General features: G+C 39.9%; 1 protein-coding gene across 1 annotated transcript in view; it reads left to right on the top strand.

Annotated features, from left to right (window-relative positions):
* The first annotated feature begins 13,684 nt into the window (after nt 1-13,684).
* Nucleotides 13,685-24,631, top strand: part of LOC126260088 (TM2 domain-containing protein CG11103) — a 38,909-nt gene continuing 27,962 nt past the window's right edge. The window contains exons 1-2 of the mRNA XM_049957301.1: nt 13,685-13,977; nt 14,055-14,142. Coding sequence (XP_049813258.1) covers nt 13,853-13,977; nt 14,055-14,142 — 213 coding nt within the window. The 5' untranslated portion in view covers nt 13,685-13,852. The remainder of the gene's footprint in view (nt 13,978-14,054; nt 14,143-24,631) is intronic.

Genomic DNA, 24,631 nt, shown 5'->3' with positions numbered 1-24,631 from the left:
ATCTACGGTATCAATATTCTGTGTTCATTATTGATGCGTTAGGCTGGTGTATACACGCCTTTTTGCCGACTATATGTGGTGGTGTTGTTGTTTTAACATTCCTAGTTTCTTTTCCTTTCCTCTGTGTTGTGTTAGTATAATGTAGAACTTTGTGTGTGACACCTGCCTCTCAGACAACCCATATTTCACGAAATTTGAATTATTCGTGAACCTAAGAGGCAAGATAGTTGGTTAATTTTTGTGTTACAGTTGCTCGCAAAACGAGACACTAGCAACCATTATGTCTTTAAGTAAATCTTTCATGCTTTTCTATCTAAATTTCTGGATACAATAAATGTTCAGTCCAACTTCAATTGAGTTTCACTGATGTTCCTGCGATAAGAGCTTCTGTAAAGTTTGGAAGGTAGGAGACGAGGTACTGGCAGAAGTAAAGCTGTGAGGACGGGGAGTGAGTAGTGCTTGGGTAGCTCAGTGGGTAGAGCGCTTGCCCACGAAAGGCAAGGGTCCCAAGTTCGAGTCTCAGTCCGGCACACAGTTTTAATCTGCCAGGAAGTTTCAAGATTTAAGTGACTTTCAACGTGGTGTTATAGCCGGCGCACAAGCAATGGGACACAGCATCTCCAAGGTAGCAGTGAAGTAGGGATTTCCCCACACATCCATTTCACAAATGTAACATGAATCCGGTAAAACATCAAATCTCCGACATTGCTGCGGCCAGAAAAAGATCCTGCAAGAACGGGACCAACGACGACTGAAGAGAATCGTTCAACACGACAAAAGTGCAACCCTTCCGAAAATTGCAGCAGATTTCAATGCTGGGACATCAACAAGTGTCAGCATGCGAACCAATCAACGAAACATCTTCGATGTGGCCTTTCAGAGCCGAAGGCTCACTCGTGTACCCTTGACGAGTGCATGACACAAATCTTTATGCCTCGCCTGGGCCGATCAACACTGCCTTTGAACTGTTGATGACTGGAAACATATTACCTGGTCAGACAAGTCTCGTTTCAGATCGTATCGAGCGAATATATGTGTATGGAGACAACCTCATGAATCCAAGAGGCCTGCATGCCAGCAAGGGACTTTTCATGCTGGTGGAGGCTCTGTAATGGTGTGGGGCATGTGCAGTTGGAGTGATACAGGACCGCTGATACATCTACATACGACTCTGACAGGTGACATGTTCTTAAGTGTCCTGTCTTATCACCTGCATCCATTCATGTCCATTGTGCATTCCGACGGATCTGGACAATTCCAGCAGGACAATGCGACACCCCACATGCCCAGAATTAATACAGAGTGGCTGCAGGAACACTCTTCTGAGTTTAAACACTTCTGATGGCCACCGAACTCCCCAGAAATGGACATTATTGAGCATATCTGGGATGCCTTGCAACATGCTGTTCAGAAGAGATCTCTACCCAGTCGTACTCTTACGGATTTATGGACTGTGCTGCAGAATTCTTGGTCTTAATTCCCTCCAGCACTACTCTGACATTAGTTGAGTCAATTCCACGTCGTGTTGCGGCACTTATGCGTGCTCACAGGGCACAGTATTAGGCAGTTGTACCAGTTTTTTGGCTCTTCAGTGTACAGGCAAATATCTTGAATCCAAACAAGTAATCTTTTGTGATTTTTGGTCTTTCTAGAGATTCTAGTAAAGAGTAGTTAGTTTCTGTAGGATGTATTCGCTTCAGCAAAGTCACAATTTCTGTGTTGTCTTTCAGTTACACTCAACATTCAGTTATTTCTGTGTGTGCATTTGTGTGTTTTATTGGGGGTTTTTCTGTTGCACTTTTTGTTGAGTGGGTTTTTTCGTGTAAATTACGTGTGACTATTTTTCTTGAACTTTATATTGTGTTTGAATATTTTTCGTTTCGTTTTATATGCTAGGTCACATGTAAAGATTTACCTCATAAATAAATATAAAAACTTTTTTATTTTAAATTTAGTGCATTAGTATTTGTAAAATTCCACTTGGGACCTGTGGAATGGTACATTAGCTTATTTGTTTTAGTTGTAAATATTTGTCATGTATTGTTGTTTTTCCGACATGTTCCACATCCTGGAGGACCTCCTCATTACGGATCAATTGGAATGAAAGTAAATCTAATCTAATCTAATCTAAAACATCAATTTGTTGTAGAATCATGGAACATATTTTATGTTCAGACATAATGACCTTTCTAGACTGAGAAACTCATCCGCAATAACCAGCACGGTTTTAGAAAACACTGGTCATGCGAGACACAGTTGTCCATCTTAGTGCATGATATACAACAGGCCGTAGATTCCGGCTCCCTGGCTGATGCCATATTTCTCAACTTTCGAAAGGCATTCGACTCAATTCCGCACTGTCGCTTAATCCAAAAAGTGCATGCTTACAGTCTGTCCAATGACATATAGGGGTTGGATAGAAAGCAGTGTGTCGTCCTGAATGGGGTGACTTCAACAGAAACAAGCATAACTTGAGGTTTGCCCCAGGGCAGCGTAATAGGTCCGCTGCTTTTTACATAAACGATCTGGTTGATGGTATTGACAATAGCATTAGACTGTTTGCCGATGATACTGTAGTCTACAGGAAAGTAATGTCACACAAAAATTGTGAATAAATCAATAAGGATTCGCAGAAAATAAATGTGTGGTGTAATGACTGGCAGTTATCCCTCAATATTAGTAAGTGTAACCTACCTCGAGCAATTAAAAAGAGAACCGACTTGTGGAGATAACATCTTGGACCTACTGATAACAAACAGACCCAAACTTTTCGACTCTGTATGTGCAGAACAGGGAATCAGTGATCATAAGGCAGTTGCAGCATCCCTGAATACGGAAGTTAACAGGAATATAAAAAAAGGGAGGAAGGTTTATCTGTTTAGCAAGAGTAATAAAGGCAGATTTCAGACTACCTAACAGATCAAAATGAAAATTTCTGTTCCGACACTGACAATGTTGAGTGTTTATAGAAAAAGTTCAAGGCAATCGTAAAATGCGATTTAGACAGGTACGTGCCGAGTAAAACTGTGAGGGACGGGAAAAACCCACCGTGGTACAACAACAAAGTTAGGAAACTAGTGCGAAAGCAAAGAGAGCTTCACTCCAAGTTTAAACGCAGCCATAACCTCTCAGACAAACAGAAGCTAAACGATGTCAGAGTTAGCGTGAGGAGGGCTATGCGTGAAGCGTTCAGTGAATTCGAAAGTAAAATTCTATGTACCGACTTGAAATAAAATCCTAGGAAGTTCTGGTCTTACGTTAAATCAGTAAGTGGCTCGAAACAGCATATCCAGACACTCCGGGATGATGATGGCATTGAAACAGAGGATGACACGCGTAAAGGTGAAATACTAAACACCTTTTTCCAAAGCTGTTTCACAGAGGAAGACCGCACTGCAGTTCCTTCTCTAAATCCTCACACAAACGAAAAAATGGCTGACATTGAAATAAGTGTCCAAGGAATAGAAAAGCAACTGGAATCACTCAACAGAGGAAAGTCCACTGGACCTGACGGGATACCAATTCGATTCTACACAGAATACGCGAAAGAACTTGCCCCCCTTCTGACAGCCGTGTACCGCAAGTCTCTAGAGGAACGGAAGGTTCCAAATGATTGGAAAAGAGCACAGGTAGTCCCAGTCTTCAAGAAGGGTCGTCGAGCAGATGCGCAAAACTATAGACCTATATCTCTGACGTCGATCTGTTGTAGAATTTTAGAATATGTTTTTTGCTCGAGTATAATGTTTTTGGAAACCCAGAATCTACTATGTAGGAATCAACATGGATTCCGGAAACAGCGATCGTGTGAGACCCAACTCGCTTTATTTGTTCATGAGACAGGCTCCCAGGTAGATGCTATTTTTCTTGACTTCCGGAAGGCGTTCGATACAGTTCCGCACTGTTGCCTGATAAACAAAGTAAGAGCCTACGGAATATCAGACCAGCTGTGTGGCTGGATTGAAGAGTTTTTAGCAAACGGAACACAGCATGTTGTTATCAATGGAGAGACGTCTACAGACGTTGAAGTAACGTCTGACGTGCCACAGGGGAGTGTTTGGGACCATTGCTTTTCACAATATTTATAAATGACCTAGTAGATAGTGTCGGAAGTTCCATGCGGCTTTTCGCAGATGATGCTGTAGTATACAGAGAAGGTGAATCATTAGAAAATCGCAGCGAAATGCAGGAAGATCTGCAGCGGATAGGCACTTGGTGCAGGGAGTGGCAACTGACCCTTAACATAGACAAATGTAATGTATTGCGAATACATAGAAAGAAGGATCCTTTATTGTATGATTATATGATAGCGGAACAAACACTGGTAGCAGTTACTTCTGTAAAATATCTGGGAGTATGCGTGCGGAACGATTTGAAGTGCAATGATCATATAAAATTAATTGTTAGTAAGGCGGGTACCAGGTTGAGATTCATTGGGAGAGTCCTTAGAAAATGTAGTCCATCAACAAAGGAGGTGGCTTACAAAACACTCGTTCGACCTATACTTGAGTATTGCTCATCAGTGTGGGATCCGTACCACTTTGGGTTGATGGAGGAGATAGAGAAGATCCAAAGAAGAGCGGCGCGTTTCGTCACAGGGTTATTTGGTAACCGTGATAGCGTTACGGAGATGTTGAGCAAACTCAAATGGCAGACTCTGCAAGAGAGGCGCTCTGCATCGCGGTGCAGCTTGCTCGCCAGGTTTCGAGAGGGTGCGTTTCTGGATGAGGTATCGAATATATTGCTTCCCCCTACTTATACCTCCCGAGGAGATCACGAATGTAAAATTAGAGAGATTAGAGCGCGCACGGAGGCTTTCAGACAGTCGTTCTTCCCGCGGACCATACGCGACTGGAACAGGAAAGGGAGGTAATGACAGTGGCACGTAAAGTGCCCTACGCCACACAAGGTTGGGTGGCTTGTGGAGTATAAATGTAAATGTAGATGTAGATGTATAACGAAGCGAAAATGCCCATTAATGAACGAGTATAAAATAAATGCCTAGTCTTTGGAAGCCATAACATCTGTCAAGTATCTTGGTGTGAATATTCGAAATGATCTCAAATGGAACGATCAGATTACACAAGTAACGGGTAAGGCGAACACTAGATTGCGGTTTATTGGTAGAATCCTGAAGCGATGCAGTCCTTCAACAATTGAAATTGCTTACAGTACTTTAGTTCGTCTAGTCTTAGAGCATTGTTGGTCTGTATGGGACCCTTACCAGTTGGGTCTGATTCAAGAGATTGAGAAAGTCCAAAGAAGAGCGGCGAGATTCGTGACTGGTAGATTTAGCCATCGCGAGAGCGTTACAAATCTCATAGAAAGTTTGAAATGGGACACACTTGCAGATAGACCACATGTTTAACGGAAGGGGCTGCTCACTAAATTCCAAAATCCGAAATTCGCTGAGGATGTAGAGCATATATTATTACCACCAACATTCAAATCACGCATTGATCACCATTCAAAGATAAGGGAAATTAGGGCTCATACTGAGGCGTTCAGACAGTCTTTTTTCCCTCTTGCGATTGGAACGGAGGGGGGAACTCTGATTTTGGCGCGAATAGTGCCCTCCGCCGCACACCGCGTGGTGGCTAGCAGAGTATATATGTAGATGTAAATATGTAGAACACTATTTAAGTCTTTCTTAAAATTGCAGTTAATATATTGGTACAAGTAACACTAAACACTGGTTTGTGAATAAAGCTTTCACACTGCAGGCAATGAGATGAACTATCTGTCCTATAGAAAAATGTATCCATACTATATGTGTCTGTAGCACAATCGTAGTCCAGTGTAGCATACCTCCACTATTAAAAATGTATTTAGTCTAGACTGGGGACAGATGTCACTTCTTTCTGCCTTTAAACTAACTTCAATACGTTAGCTACATATCTTTCACAATATATAGCTCAAAGTGCACCATACCTAAAGCAGCTAGCTGCTATATTTTTCAATACACACTCGATGAATGGGTTACTTAAATTTGAAACATCATAACTATTCAAGTAGTGGCGTCAGACACTAACATGCGAAACTGTCACATTTTTTAGCCAAACGGTTTCCTTAAAGTAGTTTGAGAAATATGTAGTTGTGTGTGCATGAAGGACAAGTGCATGGTGCAGCAGGAAACGCTGCACCATTGGGAAACCATTGCAGCACTGCACAACAGTCAGCTGCCTCAGTGCGAGTGGCCCCATTATACATCTTCTGTTACAAAAATCAGGCCTTCTGCGATGGCTGCAGCGCGATTTCTGGTGTGTCAGAGTGGGGACCACTTTATTCTAACCTCCATGGTTTCAACTATATTGAATGTATATCGACTTTCGAGGTAACATAAAGTTCCGAGAATTCAGAGACGCTATATTGGATTTCGTCACTTAGTTGAATATCATAGCTGATAGGTTTTAAATTACGATGTATAGGTTTTAAATTACGACATATGTCCTGTATATATATATATATATATATATATATATATATATATATATATATATATATATATATACTGTTTCAGATAATTACATGTATGGTAAAAACATATCTGCAGTTAAAACCTCCAGGAGGTCTAAAACAAAAACAGAGGCACATATTTCTAGAATCCTCAATGGGGGTAGTGGTAGAGCTGTCCCATTGTAGATTGTAGTTTCTCCACTGGTTGAAATACTGCTACGTTTTTTTACCTTCACCTTTCTAAAAGGCTGTGTGACGTTCTCATTAATTTAAGAAAAGTTTGTTCTTTAATATTTAATGTTCTGTATATATAAGACTGGTTTCTCACAGGAGTAACTTGTCTTGTCAATAACACTGGGCAACGAAAAAATAATTTTTGAATGTTTCGAGCACTTCATGAGGCAATTCCTACTAATTTTTGGTTGAGAAAAACAAATATGACAATGAAAAATTTTTATTAGCTCTAGTTTCTCTTATATACACAAGGTGGAAGTATTACATATTAATTGGTTGAGAGAAAAGGATACATTTTAATTACATACATGCTAATAACAATGAAAGTGCATTTGATTTTTTTAACTGGTAATTACATGCTAAGAGTTCTAAATTGCTGGAAAAATACCTTGCAGATGGTCGTGTCTGAAGAGAATCATGTGGTGGCCTATTGACTTCGTCGTCGTTTAGCTTGCCTCTTGTAATGGTGTTCCACAGAATCCCTACACAAAGACCAACAGTAATCCACAAGTGTTACTTCATCCCAACGGCCCTGATATCTTTGTTCCATAACAGAAATGTCCGGATGGAATCTCTCACCATGTTCATCACTAACAGTTCCACAACTAGGAGGGAAAAATTCTAGGTGGGAGTGGAGAAAATGGATCTTAAGGGACATGTTGCATCCAAAGTTACGGTATTTTTGCAGGAGCCCTGTCACCAAATGCTTGTAGTTGTCATCCCTTTTGTTGCCTAAAAATCCATTAACAACACCCTTGAAGGCTTCCCAAGCTTCCTTTTCTTTCCCCTCCAAAACTTGGTCAAATGTAGGATCCTTTACAAGTTCTCTTATTTGTGGTCCTACAAAAATGCCTTCATTAACTTTTGCATCACTTAATTTCGAAGATTTCTCTCTTATGTATTTAAAGGCCTGTCCTTCTCGGTTTGTAGCTTTGACAAAGTTTTTCATCAAACCCAGCTTGATATGCAGGGGTGCAAGAAGAACGCCTTTTGGGTCCACAAGAAGCTCGGCAACGACATTTTCCTCGCTAGGGTGAAGATTTCTTGCAGGCCAGTCTTCTTAAATATAGTGCAATTTCCTATCTCTACTCTCCCACCTACATAAGAAGCAGCAATGCTTCATGTAACCCAGTTGCATTCCTAAGAGTATGGCAATGACTTTTAGATCACCACAGATTTTCCATTTGTGTTCATGATATTTGAGTCCAAGAGAGCTGTCATATTTGCTTATGTCTCCTTCGTGTGAACAACATGACCAACAGGAATAGATGAAAGACGGTTCCCGTTGTGAAGTAACACAGCTTTCAAACTAAGCTTGGAGGAGTCTGTGAATAGCCTCCATTCAGTTGGATCATGGTTCAAATTCAAAGATTTCATCAAGCCATTAATGTCGCAGCAAACAACTAGATTATTTTTCTTCTCCAAAAAGGGAAGCAGTTCCATGTGACGTTTTCTGTACTGTGAGATTCTCACATCACTTTGGAGAAGATTCCATTGCTGTAGTCGAGACCCAATAATTTCTACATTCTCATTTGACAGGCCAAGGTCTGTAATGAGATCACTCAATTCTGCTTGATTCAGTCTGTGCGGTTTATCATCTTTTCCCTCAAAATCAGGGTCATGGGATGTGGAAGACTTGTTTGGTTCTTCTTGCGCCACACTGTCTTCATTTTCTACTTCAAACACACATTTTCGGATGGAGTAGGAACTTGTAAACTATCCAAATGTGGCATGGGTCGAATAGCAGATGGAAGATTCGGTTACTGAACTGTTCTTCTTTACTTCATAGACAATCCTGCCTTTATAGGTGCAGTCAGGCAGAAATAGCAGTCATCTGTGTGGTTTGTAGGCTCCCATCAAATCATAGGCACAGCAAAATAGATCGTTTCTTCTTTTTCAGCCATTCTCGCAGTGTAACTGAACATGCGTTGCAACATATACGTGGAGTCCAAGACTTATCCTGGTCCCCTACTTTCATACCGAAATAATACTGATAGGAAGTCTTTACAAGAGGCGTCAGATTGCATTTCTGTGAGGATAATGTTATTCCACCACAAATATCACAAATGTTATTTACCATATTGAAACATTTTCGTGGCATTTTTACAAATTATATACTAAAAAAGCACTCACGAACCAGAAATTTTGCATTAATTTGAGTAGAAACTACATGTAATTCATAGTCACAGCAACAGTATCTATGTTTATGACTTGCAAGCAGCTGAAGAGCATGTTTTGTTATTTGACAGGTGTGCAAACTTCCAAAAAAAGTTCCCCCAAATTTAAAATCTTCACTCTAAAAAATGAAATGTCACTTTATCTTCAAAACAAGAGCTAATCTGTCATTTTTATGGTGATTTTTGAATTCGGCAGATGGAAATACATGTAATACATGTAAATTTACTATTTTTAAGCCCAAAACATTTTTATTGTTGCCCAGTGTAATTTACACAATAAGCATGAAACACACAAATACCAGTAAATATTCGAAACATGTTGATCATCTGGTAAAATAAACTTGCTACCACTCGATTAAAGAGCATAGAAAAGACTGATACATTTGAAAAAGAGTTAAAAGATAACTTAGTCTCTACTGTCTGTAGCGTATGAAAGAGAATTTACGAGCTGGATATTTTAGGAGCCTTCTTTTCCAAACATCTTCAATTAAAGTGCATATACAGAAGAAATGTGTATGAAAATGCATATGAAAATAATGAGTATGAAGTTAGTAGGTCTTCACTTTCTCAGAAAGAAGAAGTAGCAATAATTTACAAAATTGCAGTGCGTGTACTAGTTGAAGATATTGAGTTGCTGCTTTAATTTGTTAGCAAGAATAGGTTACTGTGGTCACAACTATGCTCCATGTTTACAGTCTTTTTAGAAGTGTATTAGATAATAATGTATTTATTATTCAGGTTTGCAAAGCATGTTTAACTTTGTATATGTAACTAGACAACATAATGTTGTGTGTATGGGTGTGAAATGAATCGTCATGTAAATTACAGCAAAGTCAATAAACAGGTCAACTTGAAAAAGATGAGCCAAGATGTGATTTACTCAGTGGTGCACAATGTGTAAGTACAATTCAATTTATTAATACTTATGAGACATACACAATCATTCTGCATTTGCAGGTGGCATTTCTGAAATGAATACCCAGCTAGCACTCAAGCTTATTTTAAGGTGGATATTGAGTTTAGGTTCAGTTGAAAATTCAAGATTGAAAAATCAACCTGTTACACAGTTTACATCAAGCTGTAAAAATTTAGCTTGAATTAAAATAATTTTCCGAAGCTTGAAATAAATTGCAATTTCCCTGGAAGGCTGTACAGCAGATGCGCGCGCAGCATAGCTTCCATAGACGTCCATGGGAAGCGCCACAAGCGTTTATAAGCCTTGCAGTTGCACTGACTCTGCTAGGTTTACGGCCATTTTATTTTTGTGACGTGCGTTAATGATTGTTGACTGTTGTGATGTTTGTTTTATACCGGAAAATATTTCGGAAAGTGTGTGGCGTCCCCTGCCTTACTGCTACACCGGGTCTGAAGAAGATATATAGTGTATTACAGGTACGCTGGTGCATTTTTTCTCTAGTGGTACGCTAATATTACAAATGTTAAATATTATTACGTAACGTAAAAAATATCGTATTCTTTTACGTAGAAAAATTGAACCTGTATGAAAGTGAAATGGATTACCAGCTAAGAAAACATATTACAAGTTGTTCAGCAAAAAGAGGTCGTCTTAAACTAGCTCTCTAGTACGTGGCACCAATAAATTAAAACTTAATGTTATTTTACCTTTTTAAAATCTCGCCTTTTTATATATATCGCCCTATTACATTTGTTTACTTGTAAATACTTGCGTGTGTCACACCATGAATGAATAATCACAAAGTGTGAAAAGTTTCTTTGCTAATACAAATAGTAATGACATGGTGAACGGGAAAAGTGCATCAAGAACCAGTCACTACATAGGTGTCAGTCTTTTTTATTTACGTAGCTTTGACTGGTCTTCAATTGCACTAAATTTTGTTGTTCCCTAGATGAAATAATACTGCAAGGCCTACTAGTACTTCTTACTTTTATTGTTAGGCTATTTGTAATGTGGCTGAAATCTAATAAAAGGCAATATTAAAATATGACAAGGAGAACATTTTTTGTTCTTTTTCATTTCAGTTCCACTGAACTGGTAATTTCTTAAATTCATTTCGATTTCATCTTTTATTTCATTTTGATTCAGTTTTACTCACCAAAATATAATTGTGGATAGAATAAAACGTCTACATTTTTCTAAATGGTAGTTTCCTTATAAGCTTACAGTATGAGGTGTATATGATTTCAAGTAATTGTTTCTTTATAATTCAGATTAAATGGTCCTGAAACGGTTAGAAATAGTGATGTGTGGCTTCTTCATGAAGTCATCGCAAAATTACCCAAATGTCACCTTTACTTCCAAATTTCAAACAAAAAGTTATTTCAAATTACTTTAAAAACTGTTTGGAATGAAGTCACCAAAAGCATTTGCTTACTCAGTGGCGTTTATACTAGTTAATGATTCTTACTACATCAGTGAGTTTGAAGTTATTTTGTTAATCTGGGACATAAATTATATTTAGGTTGATCAGTTTCAACGTTTTACATTTTTTATGTTTAGGTATGGCTAACATTTTCTTTTACCTGTTACAGGAGCATTATACCAGCAGAAGTCAGCGATATTTGATCCTGCTCTGGTCTGTGTGCTGGGGCCGGAGGGCCTTCAGAATAATTAAATTTTAAATTAAGACAATTTTAAACACTTTGAAAATAAAATTTTTTAAACATACAAGTCTTGATAATTTTTTTCACACCATTTCCATTCTGATATTTATTTAATTAATTAGGTTCAATAAATTCAGATTAGTAATTATGTAGCTTAAAACAAGCTGTAAATACCAGGCTGTATTCCACGTGTGTAGATACAGCTGGAGCCAAACTTGATAAGTCAAGCTTGAAATATAGCTTGAACCTGCCAACTTTGATGTTTGTTTCAAGCTTGAATCCAACCAACAGGCCTGAATATTCCAGCTTTGATCAAGCTTATAAACTTGAACTTTACATCTGGAAACAAGTCTGAAACTGGCTTACTGTGCTATCTGGGTATATCCTGGTTAGTTATTCTTTCATGCTTGGAAGTAATTAGGTACTGATTACATTAACCAGTCACATTACTTCGAACTCATCAAGTTATGGAAGCAAGTATACAATATGTGAGCTTCGTGCTTTGGAAGGCACACTGCACTCAGACTACATACTAAGACGAAAGTCGTCAGGCATCCTAAATGGTCGAAACTGGGGATGTATACGTCATAGTGGCGTCACAGAAAATTGTCACTGAGGTGTACCTAATGTCACCCACAAGTGTTACTGAGTGAACTTAACGTCCTCCAAATGTTGTGCGACTCCTTCACGAATAATTTCACTTTTCGCCAGCTTGAAAGCTGTTGAAGTAGCATTCTCAACACAGGTGTCTGGAAGAGCTAAATTGAATGCAAGTGCGGTGGTGGTGGTGGTGGTGAGGGGGTGGGGGACATCACTTGATTTATACTTCACAAAAAAGCATTTTGTCACTGTTGCAGTCTCTAGAGGTTTCAGTCCATTTCTTTAAGAAACAACAAAAATATGTTACAATGTATAAATAAATTGCATTTACTAATCAATTGCGTTCTACCTACAGTACTTTTTTCACTTCAATATGCAGCCATATTGCAATCTATTTCATTGGGAAATATACAGTGCCGGTATGTATAAAAATTTACTCTGTAAATCGAGTGGAGGACTATTATCCGTGCTAACGAAACCAACACTCGGCGCGATATCTGATGGGAGCGACTATATATGGGAAATTCCTTTATGGTCGCTCCCGGCAGTGTCAACTTACTTTGCGGATTCAGTAATTTCATGAGATCATGTCCCGCACTACATTTCAAACTGCTGCCTCATTGCTGCTATTAATCTTTCGTCCTTTGTTATAAAATTATGAATTTCAGCAAAAGAAATAACGAAACGAAACAGTTCGTAATAAATAACGAGCAACAAACAATTGATATCAACCAACAATACGACGGTCAAATGACATGCGGATATCTGTGCATGGCCATGTGTTGGGGGTCACGTGATCAATAGCGACCGGATGACGTCAGCTGTCAAAACTTTCACGGTGTCATGACGTGAGGGGACTACCAGTGTCGATGCCGCCATTTGAAATTTTATTTATTTGGATCCCATAAATCCGATACGACGAGACATTCGCATGGATGTAGTACGTCAGATTATACAAAAGGAACACCTAAAAAAACCTCTTGCAAGAGAAGATATAGGTATAAGGGAAAATACACATTAATAGGTACAGACAAAATCACACTTAAAGAAGTTAAAATAAAGGTAGATCTTAGTAGCTACATACAAAACACAGAAACGTTAACAATGATTCCAACTATCGTAATGCACAAGAGTACATCAGCTTTAACTAAAAGCAAAAATCAGTTAGAGTTAACAGAACTGAAATAGTCTTCATCCGAATAAATAGAATTATCTATTGATAGTGTTTGAGCTGCTGTTTAAATTTGGGAAGCTTGTCAACAAGTGATTTCAGTAACGGTGGAAGAACATTGGACACCTTGCAGTTCGTGTATTGGATCCCTTTTTGTACAGTACTAAGGTTTCTTAATTCATAATGGAGGTCCTCTTCCTGCTGGTATTGTGAGTATTGTACGAATCATTGGTTTTGTCTAGTTGATCATTTTTACCAATGAAACATAACACTATAGAATGTTTGACGGCCAGACTGAGTTCCGCTTGCTCGGGACGGCGGGAATCCCCCTCTCTTTACCCGCCTATAATAAAATTCAAAATCTGTGGGCAAAGTTTTTATGTAGGAAAGAAAAAACTCTCCGACAGGCATTAACATCCTTGAAATGTTTACATGCTTAATTGCTTATACATAATCGCAGAGGTAAACGTGACAGATGAGTGATGAGTGTTTGGGTAGTGATTAGTGTATATTGAACATGAACAGTGTGGTGGGAGGTAGTGTGAACTAGGTTTGGTGTTAAGGGTTTTTTTTTTTTCCTCTGTCGTATAATTTGTCATAGTTGGAGGATGTGTATGGCAGGTCGCTTTAAAGTATGAAGTATGTTTTGTTTATTGCTTCAGTCTTGTGCTTGCTAACAACAATTGCAGCAAACCAAACGAAAAATAATAACAATGTGGAATATAATCCATACGGACCCTACGTTAATTGCTCTTTTCTGTAAGATGTGTTCTTAAATTGCTTGTTTTGGACTGTTGGTTGTACTTTGAGTCGTACTTATTTTTCTCTTTTCACAGCCCCCTGGAGTTCTTGGATTGCGAAGATCTAATAGATCATAAAGGCAATGAAACCGCCAAAGCAGAGCTAGGTCGGGGTTGTGTTAAGGTATAGGCATCCATTGAAAATTTACTTTGAAACACATGTATAATGCAGTCACTGTTTAGTAGCGAGAGTTATATCTTGAATTAAAGCAGAAACCTGCCAATTTAATTAATTGTTGGTAGATTTTGAGACATGGTTGTAGACTGTTTATTAAAACTAATAATTAACAAGTAATGGCACGAATTTATTTCGTAAAAAAAATATTTTGTTTTACAAAACATAGTGGTCTACTGGTCCCCACACTACTAGCTGAGATGCTATTCAGATTTTGTATGTAGGCGTCTGTACATGTTGCAGGTAATTCCACGGTTTCCAAACTCTGAATACGTTTATTTTTCGGACTCCTGTAGGCCCCAGCTTTAGAAACTTTGAGATGAGGAAATAAAATCTTTTGTTACTTTTAAAGAGATGTCCTTCATTGAATTGTTTAGCTACATCCTGTGAATTTGCATACTAGCTCAAGAGTTTGAATGGCACAAGCTGTAAATGTTTTACAAGTTTTGATGTAGTATATACCAATGTTTGTGGTTCTTCGTATTTCCACTGGAAAGAAATACTTGTTAGGTGCTTGATCACGATAGGCTTGTGTGAAGCTTCTTTTACAGTTTCCTAGACGTTCTCTCTCTCTCTCTCTCTCTCTCTCTCTCTCTCTCTCTCTCTCTCTCTCTCTCTATCTCTCTATCTCAGCACCCAACAGCATGATTTCCTTGCATTTGTTGCAGATGCAGTTTCATTAATGAATAGGAAAATAGAAAATGTATAGGAATTATGTAACTATTTTGTTGTAAACGGAATTTTTCCCACTGCTTCCTTGAACACGTTGACATTTCTCATAAATAGACTACACATGATTGGAACTTACACATAATAGTATCATGCTCAAGTATATTTAATACATTGTGAGAGAAGCTTGTGTGTGTTTCAGCTTCGTGTGCTCATAGCTTGTGTCCACTGTAACCTGTTTATGATGTAATTTTGCAATTGTTGATCTTAGGTGCTATTGTTCATTCACACGGTATGCTTCAAATTGACAATGAAAATGTCTGATGAAGAGCTCCAGTATGTTCGTAAATATACCTGGATAAAAATGATTTATGGGGAGGAGGGGATATGACGACTTTATAGTCTTACCACTTTTGCAAGCAATTATGCAGTTAGCTCCACACATTCTATATAAGAAACTTTGTTGTTGTTGTTGTCTTCAGTTCTGAGACTGGCTTGATGCAGCTCTCCATGCTACTCTATCCTGTGCAAGCTTCTTCATCTCCCAGTACTTACTGCAGCCTAAATCCTTCTGAATCTGCTTAGTGTATTCATCTCTTGGTATCCCTCTAAGATTTTTGCCCTCCACGCTGCCCTCCAATACTAAATTGGTGATCCCTTGATGCCTCAGAACATGTCCTACCAACCAACCCCTTCTTCTAGTGAAGTTGTGCCACAAGCTCCTCTTCTCCCCAATTCTATTCAATACCTCCTCATTAGTTACATGATTTACCCATCTAATCTTCAACATTCTTCTGTAGCACCACATTTCGAAAGCTTCTATTCTCTTCTTGTCCAAACTAGTTATCGTCTATGTTTCACTTCCATACATGGCTACACTCCATACAAATACTTTCAGAAACGACTACCTGACACTTAAATCTATACTCAATGTTAACAAATTTTTCTTCTTCAGAAACGCTTTCCTTGCCATTGCCAGTCTACATTTTATATCCTCTCTACTTCGACCATCATCAGTTATTTTACTCCCCAAATAGCAAAACTCCTTTACTACTTTAAGTGTCTCATTTCCTAGTCTAATTCCCTCAGCATCACCCGACTTACTTCGACTACATTCCATTATCCTTGTTTTTCTTTTGTTGATGTTCATCTTATATCCTCCTTTCAAGACACTGTCCATTCTGTTAAACTGCTCTTCTAAGTCCTTTGCTGCTTTTGTTGATGTTCATCTTATATCCTCCTTTCAAGACACTGACCATTCTGTTAAACTGCTCTTCTAAGTCCTTTGCTGTCTCTGACAGAATTACAATGTCGTTGGCGAACCTCAAAGTTTTTATTTCTTCTCCATGGATTTTAATACCTACTCTCAATTTTTCTTTTGTTTCCTTCACTGCTTGCTCAGTATACAGATTGAATAACATAACAGGCTACAACCCTGTCTCCCTCCCTTCCCAACCACTGCTTCCCTTTCATGTCCCTCTACTCTTATAACTACCATCTGGTTTCAGTATAAATTGTAAATAGCCTTTTGCTCCCTGTATTTTACCCCTGGTACCTTCAGAATTTGAAAGAGAGTACTTCAGTCAACATTGTCAAAAGCTTTCTTTAAGTCTACAAATGCTAGAAACGTAGGTTTGCCTTTCCTTATCTAGCTTCTAAGATAAGTCGTAGGGTCAGTATTGCCTCACGTGTTCCAATATTTCTATGGAATCCAAACTGATCTTCCCCGAGGTCGGCTTCTACGTTTTTCCATTCGTCTGTAAATAATTCGCATTAGTATTTTGCATGTGTGACTTATTAAACTGATTGTTTGGTAATTTTCACATCTGTCAGCACCTGCGTCCTTTGGGATTGGAATTATTATATTCTTCTTGGAGTCTGAGGGAATTTTGCCTGTCTCATACATCTTACTCACCAGATAGTAGAGTTTTGTCAGGACTGGCTCTCCCAAGGCTGTCAGTAGTTCTAATGGAATATTGTCTACTCCCGGGGCCTTGTTTCGACTCAGGTCTTACAGTGCTCTGTCAAAATCTTCACGCAGTATCGTATCTCCCATTTCATCTTCATCTACATCCTCTTCCATTTCCATAATATTGTCCTCAAGTACATCGCCCTTGCATAGACCCTCTATATACTCCTTCCATCTTTCTGCTTTCCCTTCTTTGCTTAGAACTGGGCTTCCATCTGAGCTCGTGATATTCATACAAGTGGTTCTCTTTTCTCCAAAGGTCTCTTTAATTTTCCTGTAGGCAGTATCTATCTTACCCCTAGTGAGATAAGCCTCTACAGCCTTACATTTGTCCTCTAGCCTTCCCTGCTTAGCCATTTTGCACTTCCTGTTGATCTCATTTTTGAGATGTTTGTATTCCTTTTTGCCTGCTTCATTTACTGCATTTTTATATTTTCTCCTTTCATCAATTAAATTCAGTATCTCTTCTGTTACCCAAGGATTTCTACTAGCCCTCATCTTTTTACCTACTTGATCCTCTGCTGATTTCACTACTTCATCTCTCAAAGCTACCCATTCTTCTTCTACTGTATTTCTTTCCCCCATTCCTGTCCATTGTTCCCTTACGCTCTCCCAAAAACTCTGTACAACCTCTGGTTGTTTCAGTTTATCCAGGTCCCATCTCCTTAAATTCCCACCTTTTTGCAGTTTCTTCAGTTTTAATCTACAGTTCATAATGAATAGATTGTGGTCAGAGTCCACATCAGCCCCTGGAAATGTCTTACAATTTAAAATCTGGTTCCTGAATCTCTGTCTTACCATTATATAATCTATCTGTAACCTGTCAGTATCTCCAGGCTTCTTCCACGTATACAACCTTCTTTTATGATTCTTGAACCAAGTGTTAGCTATAATTAAGTTGTGCTCTGTGCTAAATTCTACCAGGCGGCTTCCTCTTTCATTTCTTAGCCCCAATCCATATTCATGTACTATGTTTCCTTCTCTCCCTTTTCCTACTTTGGAATTCCAGTCACCCATGGCTATTAAATTTTCATCTCTCTTAACCATCTGAATAATTTCTTTTGTTTAATCATACATTTCTTCAATTTCTTCATCATCTGCAGAGTTAGTTGACATATAAACTTGTACTACTGTAGTAGGCGTTGGGCTTCGTGTCTATGTTGCCTACAATAAGGCGTTCACTATGCCGTTTGTAGTAGCTTACCGCATTCCTATTTTTTTAATTCATTATTAAACCGACTCCTGCATTACCCCTGCCTGATTTTGTATTTATAACCTTGTATTCACCTGACGAAAAGTCTTGTTCCTCCTGCCACAGTACTTCACTAATTCCCACTATATCTAACTTTAACCTATCCATTTCCCTTTTTAAATTTTCTAATCTACCTGCTCAATTAAGGGATCTGACATTCCACGCTCCGATCCGTAGAACGCCAGTTTCTTTCTCCTGATAACGACGTCCTCCTAAGTAGTCCCCGCCCAGAGATCCGAATGGGGGACTATTTTACCTCTGGAATATTTTACCCAAAAGGACGCCATCATCATTTAACCATACAGTAAAGCTGCATGCCTTCGGGAAAAATAAGAACCATACCACACTGAAAAAGCATATAAGAATAAATCACAACAATTGTCTGTACAGAGCATGGTTGACTGGTAACCAGCAGATGAGGTAGCGTAGTGTACATAATAGATGTGACCAAACTTGTGCTCTGATTAGCTGTTATTACAGATGCTGTCTAATAAACAACTAGCTCTGTCACTTTATTATTATGAATGTCACTTCATTATTCTGAACGAGTTATAATGATTATATTAGTGAAAATGTCAGAAATAAAAATGTATTCAGTATCAGCTCTGGGAAAAATACATATTCCTCAGGCATTGCTGTGATGTATGTGCTTGAACTTGGTTAGTGATGAGATACTTAAGGTATGTCTCCAATGTAGTACACAATTGTGATACTGTAATCCACTTCACATAGAAAATTGACTGTAATCTTCGACCCCAAAACCAAGGAGACTGTCAAAGACGTGATATATCAATGGACTACTGTAGCATGCACTAAATGTGTTGGCAGATGGCTGCAAGCCAACAACTGAGCAATTAGGATCATATAATGATATTTTATTGGTTTTGGGTAAGTCAAAGTGTCACCAGTCATGAAATGCTCAGAAACCTGTTGCCTGCTGTTCACCAATGTGGCAGATTGCACTACTGTATGTTTACTTGAGCCCAATAGTGGTGGATGTAGGTGAGAGCCATACTTGAATCATGGTTTAATGTGATGACTGATTCGAAATCATAATCTGTGTGGCTCCCACTCCTGGGGAGCAGTTATTATTTGATTATGGCATGTGTCAGTTTGTTAAACACAAACTTTATTAGTTGTTGCATTTGACACTTCATTTACCTCAATAATCAGATTACCTATAAGAAAAAATGCATTTCCCACCCCTGAATAAGTAGTAGCCTAGAATAGTTGTAGGCACTTAGTTTTATGTAAATCTGCTAGCTTTTGTGGTTGTTGTCATGCTATAGTATTCATTGTGAGTTGTTAGGCTTCATCATGTTTTTCTTAAATTTTACCCTCTGGTGGATTCTTTATCAAGAATACCAAAAAACCTTGAATATCCCAGCAGAGGGGTCAACAACATTGAATGTGTAAGAAGAAATTTAAGAACAACTTGATGCAGCATAATAACCTAGAAGGTCTTGCCTTCACTTCATAGTTTGTTGTGCTTTGTTAACTGAACTAGAGGAGGTAAGTAAATCTCTACGAACAAGTTATATGGGATAACCCAGCACCATAAGAATTGGTTGCTGTGTAAAAAAACTTGCAGAAATCCACTTCTTAAACACTGTAAATTGATAGATGTGTACATCATAAGATATACATTTAGTTATAGGCCCCAAATTAATTATATTTATAGTGTTTACCTGAAGCAGTAGTAAAATACAAGTTGTTGACCTTGCTGGAATTTCTTGTAAGAGATTACCATAAAAATCATGCAAAAATATTCAAGGTTGGTATGCATCATGGGTCGACAGAAGCGTCCGATCCCACGCGTCGGCTTTGACCCGTGACGTAAGGGTGTTGTCGTGTGTGACGTCATGACGGCGCGGAGTTTAGTTTGAGTGTGGCTGTCTCCAGTTCTGTTTTATCTTATTTTATTTACTTTTCTGATCTGTACGTTCTATCTTGTGAGATTTTTTTTTTTTTTTAAAAACACAAAAAACACTAATCAGCTACTGAAGCATCTTTATCTTCTATGGGTTGCAGGGGTTACGAACCCTGGGGAGGTGGGTGGGTATTCATGCATGGCTGTCTTCACTTACACGTTGTAGCTACGCAAGGCGTCTAAATTTGTTTATATTTGGTTTGCCCCCCCCACCCAAAACACCCCATTTCCCGCGCTTGTCCCGTTAGTGTCATTAGGCTTCTTGTGGAAAGTGTGTGTGTTTGTTTTTGTTTCCGCCATATTTGTGACGTCATGGGTCAAAGCAGACGGGCGGGATTGGACGCTTCCGTATTTCCTGCATCATCTACCTGATAACATTAATATGCACCATAATTGTTGTGGCTGTTCTATTGCTCACAAGTTTGTGATGAATGTGTTGCTTGGATTATTGTAAATAGCGCTTGTGACACTGAAAATATTTTAGGTGTGAGGCATGTTTGATCATTATTGCACAGTGATGATTTATGGGACCATTTATTGTGTCCCTAAGTCTGCTTTATACATACCCTATATTTCTATACAGTTAGAATGTCAGATGTTGTTGTCTTCAGTCAGAAGAGAGTAGCACAGTTGGCGAGAGAAGATCCCTGACAGTTGGCAATGGTGTTGCCAGCTTTCAACTGTGAAGTTCAAATGGTCTCAGGCAAAAACAAGTCACCTTTAGAGCTGCAACAACACAGTGGTGCTGCCATAGAAATGTATACAGAATCATGTTGTGTGATCGGTTTGGGCATACGCTTGAAGCAGCTGTACCAACGCACTGCATCTATGAAGGATCTTATTTTACAAGCACTACTATTGTTTGATGCAGCTTTTCACAGTAGTCTATCCTGTGAAAGCCTCATCTTCTTTGCATAACCATAACTTACACTAGTTGTTGGTGTGTCAGGATATGTCCCATTAACCCAATCCCTTCTTTTATTCACATTGTCTTTTCTCCTTGGTTTCAATTAGTACCTCTCCAATAGTTATCCAGTCTGCTCATGTGATTGTCAGCATTATTCTGTGCCATTGCACTTTTCAAAAGCTTGTTTTCTTTTCTGTACCATTTCCCATGTATCCTTTATTTCTCTACAAGGTTGCACTTAGTTTAAATTGCATGTAAAATTTTCCCCAGGTCCACTTTTCTTGCCATTGCAAGTCTGCTTTCTGTATCATCTCTATTTCAGCGATAATCAGTTATTTCGCTGTCCAAAATAGCAAAAGTCACCTAGTGCTTTCAGTGTCTCATTACATAATCTTTATTGCTCCAGCATCACCTGATGTTGGCTCAATTGAAACTCCTAATAATGACAGTTCTTTCAACTTTTCCAATCCCATCTCTTTGATATCTTACCCTTTCGTATTTTCTGTGTTTTTAGTGGTCAGTTACAGCTGTTCCCTACAATGTTTTGTGGTGTAAAATCTGGGTTGATCCTTACCACCCCTTCCACAGTGGTATATGTTTGTCATCCCTACTCTACCGCCGCTCACAACCTCGTGCCTCGTGCCTCATATCCCAGTAACAGACCTAGAACAAGACCTGTCCCATATATTGCCTCAGTACCACCAGCTACTCCAGCCCAGTCACAAGCATCACCTATTCCATCAAAGGCAGGGCTACCTGTGAAAGCAGTCATGTGATCTACAATCTAAGCTGCAACCGCTGAGCTGTGTTTTATGTGGGCATGACAACCAACAGACTGTCTGCCTGCATGAATGGTTACCAACAAACTATGGCCAAGAGACAGACTAACCAGTTGCTGAACATGCTGCCCAAGACAGTGTGGTTCACCCAGATTACTGCTTCACAGCCTGTGCCATCTGGAGCCTTTCTACCAACAGCAGCCTTTCTGAATTGCACAGGTGGGAACTCTCGTGCAGTATATTCTACTTTCCTGTAACCCCCATGGCCTCAATCTTCACTGGTCCCTGTCCTTTACCTTCTTATCCCTTTCACTGCTCCCACTCCAGAACTACACAGCTTCTGTTGCACTGAAGCAACCACTAGTCTCTCTTGCCCCACCCTCTCCTTTTCTGCCCCCCCCCCCTTTTTTCTCAAACCTCCTGACTGCACCTAGCAGCCCTACCCTGTCCCCACACCAACCATTCTCGCTCCCACAAGCTGCTCTACACCTCCCCATCCCTACCCTACTGTCCGTCCCCTTCCCTGCTCCAGCCTCCTCCTGACCCCCACAGCCCAGACTGTTTCTCCCATCTGGTGCAGTTCTTCGCAGTCCAGTCTCAGTGGGCAGATAAAGTGGGCATGTGTGTGAGCTGTGCTCGCTTGAATATCTGTGTGTGTGTGTTTTCTACAGTAGATGATGGCCATTTGGCCGAAAGTTCACATGTATAGCAGTCTCTTCGTTGTGCCTGTCAGTGACTCAACATCCCCTCTGTATGGTGAGTAGCAATCCATCCTGGATTTTCTATTGTTGATTTTGTTTTAAGTAATCTATATGAAAACTTCTGGCGCATCCAGGTTTCATTTGCATCCAAACTCTGCAGACCATTGTGAAGTGCATGGTAGAGGTGCTTCCCATTATACCAGTTATTAGGATTTCTTCGTATTCCACTCATGTATGGAACATGGGAGGAATGACTGTTTAAATGGCTCTGTGCACCCTGTAATTAGCCTAACCTTGTTTTCACAGTCCCTATGGGAGTGATATAGTGAGTTGTAGTGCATTCCTAAAGTATCTTCAGAGAAAGGGAAGTCTGTAAATAGCCAGAACAAGTAAGGATCCTGAAAAACTGTACTGTACTATTTTAAGAAAAGTTGTAAAAGGATCAAGGAGTATGCACAACTTGCCAGAAATTGGTATATTTGACAATAAAAACAAATGAATAATGAATATTGTTAAAAGAGAGACAAGTAAAGAAGCCTTAGAGGATGATTCTTTACTGCTGAAAAGAATGGTAGGACTAAAGAAGGCCATTCAAGTGTAGGATCCCCCCTCCAGGGTCTCACTGCTCTTTGGCGGGTTTGTGGTTGGCTACCACAGGGCTCCAGCCATTGCAGTGTCATTTCCCTTCTGTGCTGCATATCTATTCTCTTGCTATTCATTTTTCCATTGGGGAACATGTTTGAGGTGTTTCTTGGAATGTTTTCTTCATTTTCAGTAACCTGACTTCAGAACAGTCTCTCCACTGTTTTTTGTTCCTCTTTTCTTTCTTCATTCCCCTTCTCCAGTTCTTCCTCCGCTTCAGCGTTTGAGGTTCCTCTTTTTCTTCTTCCTCCCTGTGCACTCCTGAAGGCTGTCCCATGTGTCTGATGTGTAACAGGAGACTTGGTAACACTTAGTTCTCAGCCCAGGGTCGACAGGTAGGGTTCGCACGTACCCCGTGGTACAGGCCATGCCCAGGGAGGGGTGACTGCCTGGACTGTTACTTTGCCAATTGGTCCCCCTGTCAGGTGTTCGGGAGGTGTGACCTGAGGTGTGAACAATCATCTAAGGTGGGTGTGCCCACCCTCTGAGGGGAACCCCCAGTCAGAAGGGGTGTGCCATTGGAGACACGGGCAGTCCTTCTCTCACAACGAGCCAGTCCTCTTCTCCACATTCTATGTCTACTAAACATAATGAGGCTAACGATTCAAAGACCCATCGTGCTGCACCACGGTTCCTCATGCTCTCATGTACTGAAGCCGGTCAGTCCTTCGCCACAGTAAATCTCTTTATTATTCAGAAAAGTGTTGATGCAATTGCCAGCCCTGTGAAATCCTGCTCTCGTTTACGGAATCGCACTTTGCTTTTGGGGACTACTTCTGATTCTCAAGCACAACTGCTCGCAGTGTCACTCCTCCATGCCTATTCTATCTGTATTGAGGCCCATCACACACTGAATTCTTTACATGGTATTATTTGCACTAGGCTGCTCTATGGTCTGACAGAGGCAGAAATTCAAACATACCTCTCTGATCAGTGTGTCCTTGCAGTCCATCGGGTGATGAAAAAGGTAGATGCATCCATAGTGCCCACACTCCCTCTCTTTCTGATGTTTCACAGTGAAGTGCTTCCGTCCAAGATCAAAGCAGGCTATGAAGTTATCACAGTCCGACCATTCCAAATCCGATGTGTTACTACCAGTGTCATCATTACAATCTTAACCAGATTCAACACCCGGCCAAGTGTGTAACCTGTTGTAGGGGTGCTCACGAGGGTGATGTTCTCCTCCTCCTCACTGCATCAGTTACAGTGGTGTCTGTGCAGCGTCTTCCTGAGACTGTCCCATGTATCTCAATGAGCTGCCGTCCAAGAGATCTGAGTTAAGGGGAAAGGTGTCTCACCCTCCTGCTCGCAGGTTGTTGGCTAGTCAGAAACCCTGCATTTTACCATCTGGCATTTACAGTACTGTTCCTGGTACATCTCACTCCACGAAGGATATGGTCATACAGACATGCGATCTCAAATTCGACACTGCAGTTGTAAGATTGCCCTGTGGCGTGTTAGCCTCCCTGTCTCCCCCTCTTCCTCCTCCTCCAGCTGTGCAACAAGTCACCAGACTTCCGCCTCACGAGGTGAAATCACATGCTACACAACTGGCTATCCAGGAAGGACAGAAGGAATACCCCGCAACA

The sequence above is a fragment of the Schistocerca nitens genome, chromosome 5 (assembly GCF_023898315.1).
Source record: "Schistocerca nitens isolate TAMUIC-IGC-003100 chromosome 5, iqSchNite1.1, whole genome shotgun sequence".
In the NCBI taxonomy this organism is placed as follows: Eukaryota; Metazoa; Arthropoda; class Insecta; order Orthoptera; family Acrididae; genus Schistocerca; species Schistocerca nitens.
This window is presented reverse-complemented; position numbering and strand designations above follow the sequence as displayed.